General features: G+C 44.5%; 1 protein-coding gene across 1 annotated transcript in view; it reads right to left on the reverse strand.

Annotated features, from left to right (window-relative positions):
* The window catches only part of dcc (DCC netrin 1 receptor), a 291,775-nt gene that overhangs the window by 87,419 nt on the left and 188,410 nt on the right, over positions 1 to 15,946 (reverse strand). The window contains exon 13 of the mRNA XM_069677215.1: positions 148 to 289. Within this exon, the coding sequence (XP_069533316.1) occupies positions 148 to 289 (142 nt within the window). The remainder of the gene's footprint in view (positions 1 to 147; positions 290 to 15,946) is intronic.

A 15,946-nucleotide genomic window follows, 5' to 3' on the forward strand; every position in this document is an offset into this window, starting at 1 on the left:
CAAATGTATATAATTCCGCCGCTGAAAATTGCACTACTCACCCCTGTTTGAGTAGCTATTGATACAATCTACAAAGGAATTATTGAGCCTCAAATATCCAATCCAAACATAATAAACTCAGAATAAAGCAAACCTGCGGGGCCTCACCTGTGAACAGGTACCAGAAGTTGTTGGGCTCGATGGCCTCCTGGTCTCCACGGCGACCGGTCTTCCTGTATTTGATCTTGTAGGCGGTGATGAGGCCGTTGTGGGAGCTGGGAGGAGGCGGCTGCCATGACACCTTGATGCTCTGAAACACACACACGACAAAGAATCAGAATAAAAATACGAATAGAATTTGTGTCTCTTTGTTGTAATTCGATCTCTTTGAAGCCGTTTGTTGTCACATAATAATCTGATCCTTAGGTGTATTATTAGTGTTCTGATAACTTCTGGAGAGCTCGGGGATTTTTCTGGTTGCACTAAAGAGGTTCTGAAGTGGTGTTGCAATCTGCTAGAGATGCAGGATGTGTGTGATGAAGTGCTCGGAGTGGTGCAGAGAGGTTCTGCACATCTAATGAAGATTGGTGCACATCTTGGGACTTCTAAACGTGTTACTCTACTCGGAAATACATTTAATTCACGTCATTTTAAAGTGATAAACTCTCAGATTTTCATGTAAATAAATGTCTGATAAGTCTCTATCTATCTCTGAATGAGGTAACACAATGGTGACTGATCCTGTGGCCCACAGATGAAAGCCTTTGCATTTGCAGTATATAGTATTATCATGGACTGGGTGTCTGTGTCGAAAGCGGCGCCCAGTTAGTGACGCGTTTTCCATCAGCCAGCAGTGGTTGGTCTGCCAGAGAGGGTAGGCGGAGCTAAGCGGCTGCTTTTCCGCTCTCTGCAAGTGTTGCGAGTAAACAGTAATCTACTATGGCTGAACAAACAAAGAAAAGATGGATGACTACAGATACAACTTCAACAAGAAGTGAAAATCCAAAGAAGAAGAAACAAACTCGACGCTCAGATGAAGCAAACAGTCTGAAAAGGAAAGCGACCGTCAGCCAGGAAAATCAAGAGTTACAACCGGAGCCAACCGTGGACGTCACACACGCAGCACTGTCTGGATATCTGGGAAGTGTGCTCCCGCAATTACCGTTTATCACCATTGGTGGCGCCAAAGAGAACGAAACTGATCTTTGAGATTATATCTTTAACTTGCAATAATAAAAACAACCTATTAATTTTATCATTATTATTAGAAACATGTTGATAAAATAAGATTCAGTATTTAGTTGTATGTAGCAAAGTTATCGTTTCTTGTTTTGTAGGTTTACCTCTTCAGTCCTTCAGGTCAGTGGTTCTCAACTGGTCTAGCCTCAGGACCCACCAACACCTTCTTAATGACAAATTGCAACCCAAATTTCTGAACTTTTTCAACCACTACAGCCACTTGGACCTGGACATCACGAAACACAACAGTATAACAGGCAGCAGTGCATAAGAGGAAAATATTTCCTTTTCAGTTTTTTCAACAGAAATAAACTAAAAAAGTGCAGCATAAATGCAGCTACTGTCGGGCTCATCAAGTTTCAAGAATGTAAATGTAACTGTAGCTGGGATTACCCAATCAGTGGACACATGGAGTGTGAATGAACTACAATACTACTGCTCCCACGTCACAGGAAACCCATGTCCTTTTTTCAAGTACACATCGGCCACACCAGTTGAGAACCACAACTTTAGGTCAGCTGGGATGATAGTTAGGTTCCTCCGAGTGGGCTTGGGAATGAGGGGAGTAACAATAAATTCAAACCCAGGAAAAAGAAGGGATGAACAAAGTACAAAGTTAAAGGAATGTATTTACAAACTAAGCAAAAAATGGAAGACAAAGTGAGCTTCTTCTAAACAAAAGAGAGGCTGTTCTCTCAGTCAAAAGACTATAAACCAAAAACTCCAAATACCAATAAACAAACACTAAGGCCTCGAAGAAACACCACAAGCACGAAGCCTGATCACCTGCTGCAGCAAAGGGGAAAGCAGCACCTGAGGCACATAACATAGACGCAGCAACACCAGCACCGGCTGAAGCTAACGTCCCCACCATCACTGCCACCATCGCCCGACACCAGCTGAGACGGGCCGGACATGCCTGACTCTCGCCTCCCAAAACAAGTGCTCTCCTCCCAGCTGCTCACAGGACAACGCGACTTCAACACCTGGAAAACCACACACTGGAGGGAACTTGTCTGTGAAGGTGCTGCACTATACCGCTGTACTTATATAGCGCTTTTCTAGTCTTTGCGACCACTCAAAGCTGCTTTTACACTACATATCACATTCACCCATTCACACACTGATGGCAGAGGCTGCTACGTAAAGTGCCCAACTGTCAATCAGATAACACATTCATACCCGTTGGCTATGCTACCGGGAGCAATTTGGGGTTCAGTGTCTTGCCCAAGGACACTTCGACATGTAGCCTGACGGAGCTGGGGATCGAACCTCCGACCTTCCGATTGAAGGACGACCGACTCTACCACTGAGCCACAGCCGCCCCAGAAGAAAAACAGACAGTGAAAGGAGGCCCAAAAAGGCCCAAACTACACCGAACACCAACACTGCTCACCCCCGCCCACACTGCAAAATATGCAGCGCTAGAATCAGCATCTTTGCTCACATGAAGACCCCCGAGGACCAAGAAGGAAGACTCGACCCAGAGAGACCGCTGATGATGATGAAGTTTCAAAATTAAAAGAAAAACATAAAGAAAGAAAATCTATTTTTTGTGTGTAAATTCAAACAAACACGGTTATTAAATGATTACTAAGAAGAGTACTCCAACCACCTGTTGATGTATCTTGAGTGCATTATAACAAGTTTGTCGTCACAGAAATGTGTGAAAGGCGACTTTAAATCTGACCAGTGACGAGCAGAGGTCCGTCTGCGTCGGTCCTGTTTGTGTTTCTGTTCAGTCTGACGAGCTGCGTCTGTGTTTGTCTGTTTTCAGTGAATCTGCAGAGAAAGGTTGCAGCACTTTCACGTTCACTGCACGCGTCTGTGTGTGCGCGGCGTATATTTCAATCTGTACGGTTGTGAGTGTGTGTCTGTTTGTGTGTGCTTCTTTGATTGGTTGTGTGTTGCATGAATTTTAATTGCTTTATTTGCATGTTAACAACCCACCTCTGACAAACACACACACACACACACACACACACACACACGCAGCAGATGTTTGCTCGGCCCCCAGTGTGCTCTGCTCTGTGAGGCAGCTGCCATCAACCATTCGGCTGATTTACTCAGTGTGACCCTTCGCGAGTGTGTGTGCGTGTGTGTGTGTATTAGGTGTGCTGAACATTAATGAATGAAGATTAATGAATTAGAAATGTAAAGTGATTTGATTCATCTCTCTCTCTCTCTCTATCTCTCTCTCTCTGTTGTGTGCACCTCTCTCTGCCTCTTTGTGCACTGATGCATGCGGGCAGGTAATGTGATACACACCCTGACAGCGGTTCCACATCGTTCCACTGATTGACGGGGAACACTAATCAGCTTAACAGGTAACAGAGCGCCAAAAAGGGCAGCGAAGAAGAACAAAACAAGCAAACAAGCATGGCTGCTAAAAGCTTGTTCTGGTGGTTTTTAAACCTGGGCACTATTTTTACATAACAGGTACAAAAAGCTTTGGAAATGCTCCAGTAGGTCGTTTCAACCGGCAACCTCGACACGGGCTGTAATGTGATCCCTGGAGGCAAACGTACCGGATCAAAGTTCAACTAAAAGTTGTTGTTTGTTGCAGGCTCAGATTGTTATTCTAAGTGTCTGACACCATCACAGAAAGGATCCCTACAGAGATAGACCTTTTTGTTAAACCTGAAACAGCCGTTACATCGCTCTCTTCAAAGCCACCAGACTCCATTCACAAAAACAGTAATTTTACCTCGCAGAACAAGAGAGCTGCTTGTCAACTGTTGCCTAAATTAATACAACATTATTTGTGTAATCGTGTTACACAAACATTGTGTTAAATCCACACTAAACAATACAAACAACAACACAAGCATAGAATAACAGAAACAAACTAACCAACCAAGCTAGCAGTAGACCAACAGCTCCTGTGTTCTGTCAGGCATAATTGCTGTTTTTGTCAGTGGAGTCTGGTGGCTTTGAAGAGAGAGATGTAACTGCTTTTCTCTGGATCTTCCTCTGTAACAAAAAGGTCTGTCTCTGTAGGGATCCTTTCTGTGATGTTGTCAGACACTTAGAACAAAAAACAAGAACTTTTAGTGGACGCACTTAGATTGGGTGCACTTGCTGCCGAGGATTTCATTGCCATTACAGCACGTTCCGAGGCTGTACTGGAGCGTTTGTAAGTTAGACCTACTATTCATTAAGATAAGATAGGCACTACAAGTTCTTGTTGTTTCCACTGACAGGCTCAGAGTGTTCTTCTAAGTGTCTGACAACTTCACAGAAAGGATCCCTGCAGAGACCTTTTAGTTACAGAGGAAGATCCAGACACAAACGTTACATCGCTCTCTTCAAAGCCACCAGACTCCACTGACAAAAACAGTAATTTAGCTTGCAGGACCCTTGAGTTGCTGCTCTACTGCTGTCTCGATGGGTTCCTTTGTTTGTGTCATTTTGTTGTGCTGAATCAGAGCACACTAACACTTTAAAACCCCAGAGTCACACAGTGATACGAACTAACTAACCAGTCAAGACAGCAGTAGACAAGCAGTCCTTTGTACAAGAGGTAAAGTTGTCAATGGAGTCTGGTGACTCTCTTTACTAAAAGGTCTTTCTCTGTGTCAGACACTTAGAATAACAATCTGCGCCTGTCAGTGGAGGCTTTTAGTGGACGCGCTTCGATCGGGCGCATTTGGCCCCAAGGATTTTGTTGCAGCCATTACAGCACGTTTTGAAGCTACTGGCTAAATGAATCTACTGAAGCCTTTCCTAAACCTTATATCTGTTATTCATTCATACCCCAAATGTGTACTCATGTCTCAGAAAAGAAGAATTTAAACATAATTCTTAATGAAAACAGTTTTGTTGTCTTTGGTGGCACCTGTGGCGATAAACGGTAAATGCGGGAGCTCATTTCCCAGAACAATGTTTCCCCGCCGACGGTCGCTTTCCTCTTTAGACTGTTTGCTTCATCTGAGCGTCGAGTTTGTTTCTTCTTCTTTGGATTTTCACTTCTTGTTGAAGTTATATCTGAAGTCATCCATCTTTTCTTTGTTTGTTCAGCCATAGTAGATTACTGTTTACTCGCAACACTTGCAGAGAGCAGAAAAGCAGCCGCTTAGCTCCGCCTACCCTCTCTGGCAGACCAACCACTGCTGGCTGACGGAAAACGCGTCACTAACTGGGCGCTGCTTGGGATTTTTTCCTTGAATGTCGCCACAGACACCCAGTGGGCCATAGGGTCCGTCACCTTTGTGTTACCTCATTCAGAGATAGAGAAAGACATTTATTTACATGGAAATCTTTGAGATTATCATTTTAAATAAACACCCCTTCTTAATCACCTGTTTAGCAGAAGATTAAGGACATCTACAGATGAGAGCAAACACCGTTAGAGTCCAGACAACCTGATTTAATGTGCTGATGCTTAAAAAATGAGCCCATGGCGATAATGATGAGGATAAATCTTGAATCAGCAGCAGTGAGTTTTAGTTTTGGGTGTTTTCATGGGATTCGTTGACAATAAGAACAATATAGAAACAGAGATTTAATACCAAACTAACATCATGGTTAGTCGCGTATATAACCTTGAGCACAGATTCAAAATGGTGGTTAACTGTTGTGTGTGAGACACCTGCCAGCTAATGGAGATTTCCTGTTGTGGTGAAATGTGCAGCAACACCGCAAATTGAACACGCACAGCTCAGAACCAAATGGCCACTTACACATGTACAGATTGTATCACACACATTCACACATCTGTTGTTGGTGTCTTATTACCACACACACACGCAGGCGGAGTGATGGTGTGTGTGCGCTGTAAGTCATCGGGCCAACAAGCAGTTTAAATATTCAGCCAGTGTTCCTGTGACGGCGGCCACAGAGGAATTCATTAACATTTAGCTGCACCTGTTCCCTCTGCTGCTCCTCATCCTGCTAATTGATTACAGCAGAACTGATTACTGAGAGGGGGAGGGAGGGGGAGGAGGGGAGGAAGGGGACGGAGGGGGGGAGAGAAGAAGAAGAAGACGGGGCCAAATTGAATAAATGTGTGTGTCGGCCAAATTCCTCCATATTCTCTCTCCCTCTTTCTCTCTCTGTCTGGTCGGGCGACACCACGCGCTTCATTAACTAATTATCCACTTTGACAGGACACGGTTGGATGTGAGGTCTCCATGGAAACAATACAGAAGTTAAATTCATGTTGGAACAACTCCCACAGAGACACAAAGAGGCGACGCGTCAATGAAGGAGGACAATACCAGCAGCACACAGAGTCTCTGCAGCGAGGGAAATACTCCTACGCCACTACCTGCACGACCACCTGCCTTAGGCTGCTCGTAGGCCACTTCTAGTGCTATTAATATTAGCATTATAAATAAATATGTCACTGCCACATATGTGTCTATAATTACAATAATGTCCGCTTCTGCTAATAAGTTTGCTGCTTATATATTTACTAGTACTGCTAATGATGCTTCCTCTTCTGCTATTACTGCAACACTACTAACTACTACTAACACAGCTACCGCTTATGCTAATACTGTGATTACTTCTATAAATACTTCTACTACTGCTGCTGCTATCAATACAAGTGGTACTGCTGCCTGTAATACTTTTATCACTGCTCTAACCGTGGGCAGATCCAGAGGGTGGCCTTGGCCCCCCTTGAAATCTGATTGGCCACCCCAAAATCCGAAACTATGATTGGTTATTTGCCTTGTCAGAGGCGGGGCTTATGTCAAAAACAACAATTTGGTATGTGCATAGAATTAACCTTAGAGAAGTTTAATTACTGCAGCTGTTATTACTGCTATTAATAACGCTATAATGGCTGCTCATACTTCAATGCATGCCCCTCTACTGCGCTGCTGCTGCTGGAGTTATTATTGCTTTATTACTTCTGCTGCAAAACTGCTGATACAAGTGTTATTACAGATCCTTAAACCTCTTTTACTGCTGCTGCCACTGACATTACTGCTCCTATGTGTGCTTCTACCACTGCTATTACTGTTGTTAATGTCGGTGCTATTACTTCTTCAACACTGCTGTAACACCTGCCATTACTTCCTGACACTACTTAATTCTGCTTCTACAGCTGTTGTTTGTTTCCACGGCTCCGACTGCGTCAATTACTTCTATTTCTGCTGCTGGATTTACTGCAGCAACCACCGCTGGCTCTGAAACTGCTGTTTTGGCTGTGCACTGATATCACTGCTAATATCTAACTACTGCTTTTGCAGGTAAAAATGTTACAGTCTTTGCTACCAGTACGGTTGCTATATATGTTTTACACCAAAACATCAATTTGAAATCCTATTTTGCCGCCGGACGTGTTCACTCCATCTTCCTGCATCCGTCAGACGTCGCCTACACTTCCGTCCGTATTTTCAGACGTGTTTGTGCTGCTACATTGTACATTATTGGTTGCAGTCGACTCTCCAGCTGCTGCTAATGAAACAGCTGAACCTCAGTCTGCCGTGTTCATTAGGTTGAAGAGTTTCATTTCTTTCACAGCGCTCGCACAACTAAATGGGCTCCATGGATCAATTAGGCCTGTTTCAGATGTACTTTCTTTCCTTGTGTAGATGAGAGGTGAAGCGGCCTCAGGCTGTACTGTAACACTGAATCAGTTCTCTGCTTTTTTTCTGTCTGAGTGGAGCAGAAAACGTCGGCAGCAGAAACCCCTCCTGCAGCTGCTTTGTATTCACATGTAGTTGACATTGCAAAGCAGCAGGGCAAGCGGAGCCACGGCCTCGTTCACAGCCTTCAAACAGGCGCGGAGACTTCTTTAATTTCCCCCCAGAGGGCGCGAGGAAGATGCAGGGAGGTCTGCAGAAAGCTGATGAAGATAACACAGATAATAATAGGCACAATAATAACCCAAATGAGGGTGATTATCTGAAGAAGCAGCGATGACTGAAGGAAGCATAATGAGCCTAATGAACAAAGACAACACTGCTAATGTTACTAAACTCATAATAACAGGCTTCCCTCCGATGCAGCTCGTGCTGCCACAGAAGTCACACTTGTCCATGTCTGTATTGGCTGCTGCTCATGCTGGTAATGAAAAGGAAACACTGATACACTAATACAGAAGCACCTGATGCCACGAAGAGCGGTTTGAATCCAACTCAAGTTTCCTGCAGATATAAAACACTGTTAAAATAAAACTTCAAGTTAAAGTTGATGGCTGGATTGTGGATGTTTTGCCACTTGTGTGTGTTGCCCTTTAAATGCACATTAAATATCTTTCTGTTCTTTGATACGTTTGCAAAATTGTTAATTTAATGTCAATAAATCCTGACTTTAATATAAATCTGATGCTAGTCAAGCTCAAAGAGGAGGTACTGATGCCAGGAGAAACTGCAGGACCAGTCTGTGGTTTCTAGATTTACAGAGATGGAGTGCAGCGCTGCACACTCTGAAAACCACCAAAGGGGACGACAATGATAGCAGGGGCTGAACCCACCTGGTGCTCTGACAAAGTGCCCGTAAGACGCTAAAAACATCAGAATTCAGCACATCAGAGGATATTTATAGCACCCTGTCTACCAGAGAGGAAAAGGTTTATTAACAAACTGTCGGTCTGTCTCCTTATCTCGCTTTTATTGGAGAAATAATCCAACTGAAAAGAGGTTGATGTACACTACATTTTGATCAAATCACCAGATGGCATAATCATTTAATCGAACCAAACCAGGACTTACAGTTTCACCTGAAACGGTTTAAATGAAGTGTCAGAGTTCTCAGATTCTCCTCATGACTCACATCTTCTTTCCTCTTTTTCCTCTTGGATTCCTAAACTTAGTTAGTTCTTTGAACATGCTCATGCTTTTAGTGAGCGGTGAACTGAACGAATCAATCTGCAACTCATGAATGCCTGGTGCAAAAACATGGCCCTGTCAGTTTTTGCAATCTGAATCAGGCAATCAGGCATAATTCTAAAGATTGCATGAATAAAGCCAGGATTTAATGAAGAGGGTCACTTGGTAGGATGTTATTGTAACTGTGTTTTGCTGATCTGATCCTGGAGGAGCGTCCATAATTGGCCCGGTAAACAGTGACATACAGTGAGGCACATCGACCGATCCAAACGGACTTACTCCACCTTTCATTTTTGCCTCCTTTTAAACCCTCCTGCGTTGTCTCCTGCTCTGCATACAGGAGGAGTCATTTACAAACTTGTTTGTTGCTGATGCAGGGCAGGGACCAGCACTGGTGCATTAATTTAGTACAGTCAGTATTATTGCATCTCCTGCTGTTCTTTGACTCTTTGTTCTGACGCTCGGTTTGTCGATCGATGCACGAAAACGCTTTGAAGAAAAAACACAAAACTTTAAACTGAATCTGGAATTAATTCAGTGGCTTTCTCTTCTGCTTCTGTTCTGCACGCTGAGCTGCATACAGAGCACCTCATCCACCCTGCGACCTACACACACGCACGCACACACACACACACACACACACACACACACACACACACACACACACACACACACACGCACACAAAGAGGGCCAGGTGAGTAAACACTCCCGGAATTCAATCTGTGATTGTTTGTTCATGTCCTCTGGGTGAGAGCTGGAACCACATCAACTGTGTGTGTGTGTGTGTGTGTGTGTGTGTGTGTGTGTGTGTGCGCGTGCGCACGCGTGTGTGTGTGTGTGTTAATGTCCTCTGGGTAAAAGGAGCAATCACATGGAGGGCAGACTGTCTCTATTTGCTTTGCATTACTACATGCAACACCATGCTGCACTATGTAGTGTGTGTGTGTGTGTGTGTGTGTGTGTGTGTGTGTGTGTGTGTGTTCCAAACATAAACAGCTGTTGGGTTTTAGAACATTTATTAAAAATATTCATCGAGGTGTTGAGCAGGTGGTTCTCTGTGTTCAAAGAATATTCAGTATATTAAAGTATTTCTGCCAAATCCTGCAGTGAAATCTAAACTAAAGCCCGTTTACGCTGCTGGCACTCTCAGCTCTTTACAACAGAGTGTAGCTCTCCATCAATGTGAGTCATTTTATAGTGAAGCCTGTTTATAACAGTAACTACTGTAATCAGAGGAGCGATAGATTGAATAGATCTTTTCTAGCAGTGGTTAGATGGAGAAATATCTCCTCTCCAGTGTGTTGTGTTTATGGTATTTCATATATTTTGTGATTGGTGTCCTTAATTGACAGTTATACAGTGAAACTTGCTGCCGTTAGCTCGTTAGCTTAGTTTGTGCCCTGACTGGAAGCTCGGAGCACTGGGGGACTGCGAGTGTTTACGTCGCTAACAGAGGAGATTTTCAGGCCTTGAGACTGCAACAGCTCTGTGCTGCACAGGCTGACTCCTGACAGCATATTGGTATATTTCTGCTTTAAAGAAATAATCTCGAGGTTATTATTAAGTCTCTATCTATCGCCATATGAGGTAACACAATGGTGACTGAGCCTATGGCCCACTGATGAAAGTCTTTGCATTTGCAGTATATAGTATTATTACAGACTGTGTCTAAATTCCTCATTTCAAAAAGCAAAGCGACCGTCAGCCAGGAAAACCAAGAGTTACAACCGGAGCCGACCATGAACGTCACACGCGCAGCACTGTCTGGATATCTGGGAAGTGTGCTCCTTACTGTTAATCGCCTTAGGTGCCGCTAAAGAGAACCAAACTGAGATTGTCAGTTTAAGTAACATTGCATAAATTATACAGTATATTTTTATGTTGGACTAAATAAAGACCCCAAAACAGCAGGCATCGTGGGAGATGTAGTAGTTGAATGCAAAAAAAACAAACAACAAAAACAATCTATGTTTCCTTTCAATCAGGAGATTTTCAGATGCAGATACTTCATCACCAAACTCATGAATTCCCGGTCACAGGACCCTCCCTCGTCCAATCAGAGCTCGGCTGCTGTCTGCTCTGTCTAATTAAAAGACGTGCTCCTGACGGGGTGGGCGGAGCTTCAGGTGAAGTTGAAGTGAGGTTTAATTCAGAGGAGAGAAGAAGAGTTGGAGGTGACCAACGAACAAAGAGATGATTGTCGTTTTGTTTTTGTTTTCTGAGTGTGTAATCATCCCGTTACCACGGTGACTCCACACAAAGCATCAGAGGGAATCTGGGATGATTAACGGTAATTGCTGCTCAGTGACATCATCACAGGTGTGTGACGCAGGGAGGCAGAGAGGACAGCTGTGATCTGTGAGAACAATGTGGTGAAGGGATGAATGGATGATTTGACAGTGTGAGCAGATTCTGACTGAACTTTTTTCTCTTCACCTCGACACAAAATGTCCAGTCCTCTCCGTGGATTGGAAATAACTCTGGGAAACTGCAGCCAATCATTCTGTGTTGTATCACAATGTCCCAAGAAGAAAAAAATGATTACATTACAGGAGAAAAACCCCGGAGGATGTTCTGTTCTTTTGTTACATTTACAGGAAGGAGCAGGTAGAAACTTTGGCACTGGAGAGAAATTTGTTCTTACTAATTGAATCCATTTTTTACCAACAGAAAAAGTCTGTGTCTCTGTATCGAAGTCGAAGGGAGCCGGGATGGCACCTCCACACAGCCAACCACAAGAGCAACCGAACATCACCTGCCGCCGGAACAACCACGCCCGCATTTGGGTGAAAACAAGCGATGTAAAAGTGCCGGCGGAAAGAATTGTACCTTAAACAATAAAAAAATATATATGTATGATTTTCTTTACCTCCACAAAGGGCAAAAGGTGGTGAAAGAAGAGCTCTGTGGCTTCAGGCGGACAGCAAAGAGGATGAAGGTGGTAAACTGTGAAACCACTGAGCACAAACATCCATCGTATTCTCCCCTCAAAGCTGCCGTGTGCATCATTTTCAGTCATGTATTTGTGTCGACCTTCGAGCGATGTGCCTGACAGTTGTCACCCAAAAAAGGACTACTTGCCAAGACTTAAGGGCAAAGTACCCGGATGGGTTGCTCTCATCTTTATACCAAAGCCTGTTGATGCTACTTGATCAATACTACTCGGACCACAATCGCCCTTCAAACAGAAACCTCAACACTTTCCATGCCAAAATCCAATTCCGCATTAATAGGGCCTGAGTCTCGAGAAAATCAAGAAGGGGCGGGGCTTCCGGTATCAACTTTGTCAACAACAATGGCGAAGGTGAAGCTAATCTAAATCTGCGACTAACTCCAGGACACGAGTCCTTTCCACCGTTTTTATGTTTTCTTTGTTAGATTCCCTTGAATAAAAGCAAAAATTACACATACAGAGCGATTTAAAACAGACTTAACGGTCACTGATGAGGGAAGAGGAAGTGCTGCCAGACAACCTTTGTAACCTAGTAACAGTAAGCAGCGGTGAGAAGCACTCTGAAATTGAGGTCGTGGGCCGTTAGTGGACACAGGCCCTTATTCAGAATCTGTAAACAGAGAGTAGGCTGCTCTACAGCTTCGACAAAACACAAACTCAGTATGTGTAGTTTTGGAAAAGGGGGAAAAATGGAACACATAAGTTGACGATAGAAGTATAGTATAGTAGTATAGTAGTATAGTAAGTATAGTAAGTATAGTAGAAGTATACTAGAAACACAAGCACGAGCCGGTCACAGCAGCAGGTCATGGGCCATTTCCCTCTGATGTCACGCTCGGGGTTTCCTGCTTTCTCATGTCACAAATGGAAATGTTAGCAAACACATTGTTGGATGCTAACGTTAGCTGTTGGTCACGGCAGCTTACGGTACTTGCCAATTAGTACAGAAGCAGCGAAATGAAAACAACTCCTGTCACCTTGATGTGTAAAGCATTTCTCTTCAATGATTGCACTGAGCGTAATCCTGCTTACTACAGTACAGTGATGCTGTCTAACAATGCAGAGCAGGAGCTAGAGACACAGCTTCCTTTGCTCGTGGGAGGATGTATGGAGGATTCAAACATTCAGTCTGGATTTCTGTCAATCTCTGCATTTGTTTCAGACACAGAGGAGGCAGTCAGCACATGCACTCCGTGTACTGTACAGACGTCTGTATTTGTTACTGCCTGCTCATGAAACCAGAGCAGGTCAGAGAACAGTTATTTTCTGCTGTAGAGACCTCAATACTGTTGTTCAGAATTCTTCAACATCGACTTCATGCTCATGTTTCTGGTTGAATGTCAAAAAGAAATGCCAAATGTGAAAAATAAATATATGTGAGAGTGAAACTACACCGATCTGAATATTGTGTAGGACCCCCTTTAGACCTGTGAAGGTGTGCTGAGGTATCTGGCACCAAGACGTGAGCAGCAGATCCTTTAAGTCCTGTAAGCTGCGAGGTGGGGCCTCCATGGATCGGACCTGTTTGTCCAGCACATCCCACAGACGCTCCATTGGATTGAGATCTGAGGCCGAGTCGACACCTTGAACTCGTCGTGTTCCTCAAACCATTCCTGAACCATGTCTGCAGTGTGGCAGGGCGCATCATCCTGCTGAGAGAGGCCATTAGGGAATACTGTCTCCATGAAGGGGTGGACTTGTAGCTTAGGTAGGTGGTACGTGTCAAAGTAACATCCACATGAACAGCAGGACCCGAGGCTCCCCAGCAGAACATCGCCCAAAGCATCACACTGCCTCTGCCGGCTCGCCTTCTTCCCATAATGCATCCTGGTGCCACATCGTCCCCAGGTAAGCAACGCACACACACCCGACCATCCACATGATGTAAAAGAAAACACGATCCATCAGACCAGGCCGCCTTCTTCCATCGCTCCGTGGTCCAGTTCTGATGCTCACGTGCCGATTGTAGGAGCTTTCAGTGGACAGGGGTCAGCATGAGCACCCTGACCGGTCTGCGGCTATGCAGCCTCATACACAACAAACTGTGATGCTCTGTGTGTCCTGAATCAGAACCAGCATCAACTTTTCAGCACTTTGAACTTTGAACTTTCCAGCTCTTCAGTTGGATCGGACCACACGGGCCAGCCTTCCCTCCCCACCTGCATCAGTGAGCCTTGGCCGTCCATGACCCTGTCTCTGGTTCAAAGGTTTTCCTTTCTTGGACCACTCTTGGTCGGTCCTGACCGCTGCAGACCGGGAACACCCCACAAGAGCTGCAGCTTTGGAGATGCTCTGGCCCAGTCATCTAGCCATCACACCTTGGCCCTTGTCAAAGTCGCTCACATCCTTCCAACACATCAAATTCGAGGACAAAATGTTCACTTGCTGCCGAACATATCCCACCCACTGACAGGTGCCACTGTAACGGCATAATCAATGTCATTCACTTCACCTGTCAGTGGTCATAATGTTATGCCTGGTCGGTGTGTCTCTGAATCTATGAAAGGGAAAGACTTTACAGCGAGCAGGATGAGTGATGACGTGCTCTCTCTCTCACTGACAGACATTAAGTGAGAGTTTTCATTATAGACTCATTTTAGTTCCCCAGAAGTGAAATGAACACTCACACTGACTGGGCTCGACCCCTCGCTGCTGCTGCTTTTAATTAATGCTTAAATGAGTCTCCAGGTTCTCCAGAGGAACACTTCTGACTCAAACTGCACCGCGAGCTTTAATCGCTCCGTCAGGAACTCTTCCAGAATCTATTCTTAGACGTGATGGAGCCGAAAGTTTGTCCCTGAATCTCGCCTGATCTCCACTCTGACAGCCACACAGTGACCCGGGCCGGACTCTCTGGAGGACTCTGGGTAAAAAAAAAAACAGACTGATATACTGTAAACTCTGACTGTGTGTTCAACGAAGCATTAGACAACACACACACAGACACAGACACACACAGACTGGAAGAAAAACTCGGCTGACGGGAGGAAAGTTGAGGAAATGTCAGATTTGTCTGAAAAGTTGGTTTGACAGCAGAAACTTGACGAGAGCGGAAATATTCACTTTTTCTTCTTCAGCAACAAGCTGCAGGAAATCTGACTGAGGATGGACAACCACCTACACACACACACACACACACGCACACGCACAAACTGCTAGACTGTGTGTGTGGCAATTAAGCAGTGAGCAGGATGCTGACGGTTCAGTACAGTTCAGAGTTCACAGTTTAGATGGATAAAAATGCTCAAACACTCTCTCTTTATATCAGTATATTCCAGTAAGCCACAATGTAATTTCCAGCCTTGTCTCGATCCATCAGAGTTCAGCACACAATGTGAAAACTAGCTGCAGTTGTTGCAGATGTTCTCTGCGTCTTTGGGGTGCAGCTGCTAAATCTGTAGTTCTTGCACCAGCGTCTTTATTTGAATTATTTTGTGAGCCAAAAAAACTACAGCTTTGATGTGTAGTCTCCATCTTTGCTTGTGATGCAAAATCACTAAAAACCTACAGAAGAAACAAAAACATCTGCAGAGGGTGTGACAGACGAGGATACATACAGCCTATAGCCAGGCTGAGGCTGCAGCTGCGGCTGCTCATGTGCGTTGCATCCTGGTACATGTAGGCGCAGCCGGCATGACTGCAAGCGCAGCTTTCTGGTTACAATGTTACAATTTCATTCCTCTGTCAGAAGCAGCACTGAGGAATGTGTTGCTTCATTTGGCATCAACACTGATTTTATTTCCAGCAGAAATGTTCCTAGAATTCTCTTTCATGTTAATAACCTCGGGCTGCTTCAGGCTCCAGTCTGCTGCGACACTCACTCAGGAAACTTATATCAGACTGTTTTAGAATTGCTCCTGTAGATTGAGATAGCAACGAGACAGGCTGTAATGTCTGCAACATTATCCTCGATGGATCAATGTGCGTCCACTGAAGGTTCTTGTTGTTTCCACTGACAGGCTCAGATTGTTTTTCTGAGCGTCTGACAAC

This window comes from Semicossyphus pulcher, unplaced genomic scaffold (assembly GCF_022749685.1).
Source record: "Semicossyphus pulcher isolate SPU_LCO1_2020_fin unplaced genomic scaffold, fSemPul1.0.p SCAF_28, whole genome shotgun sequence".
Taxonomy (NCBI): Eukaryota; Metazoa; Chordata; class Actinopteri; order Labriformes; family Labridae; genus Semicossyphus; species Semicossyphus pulcher.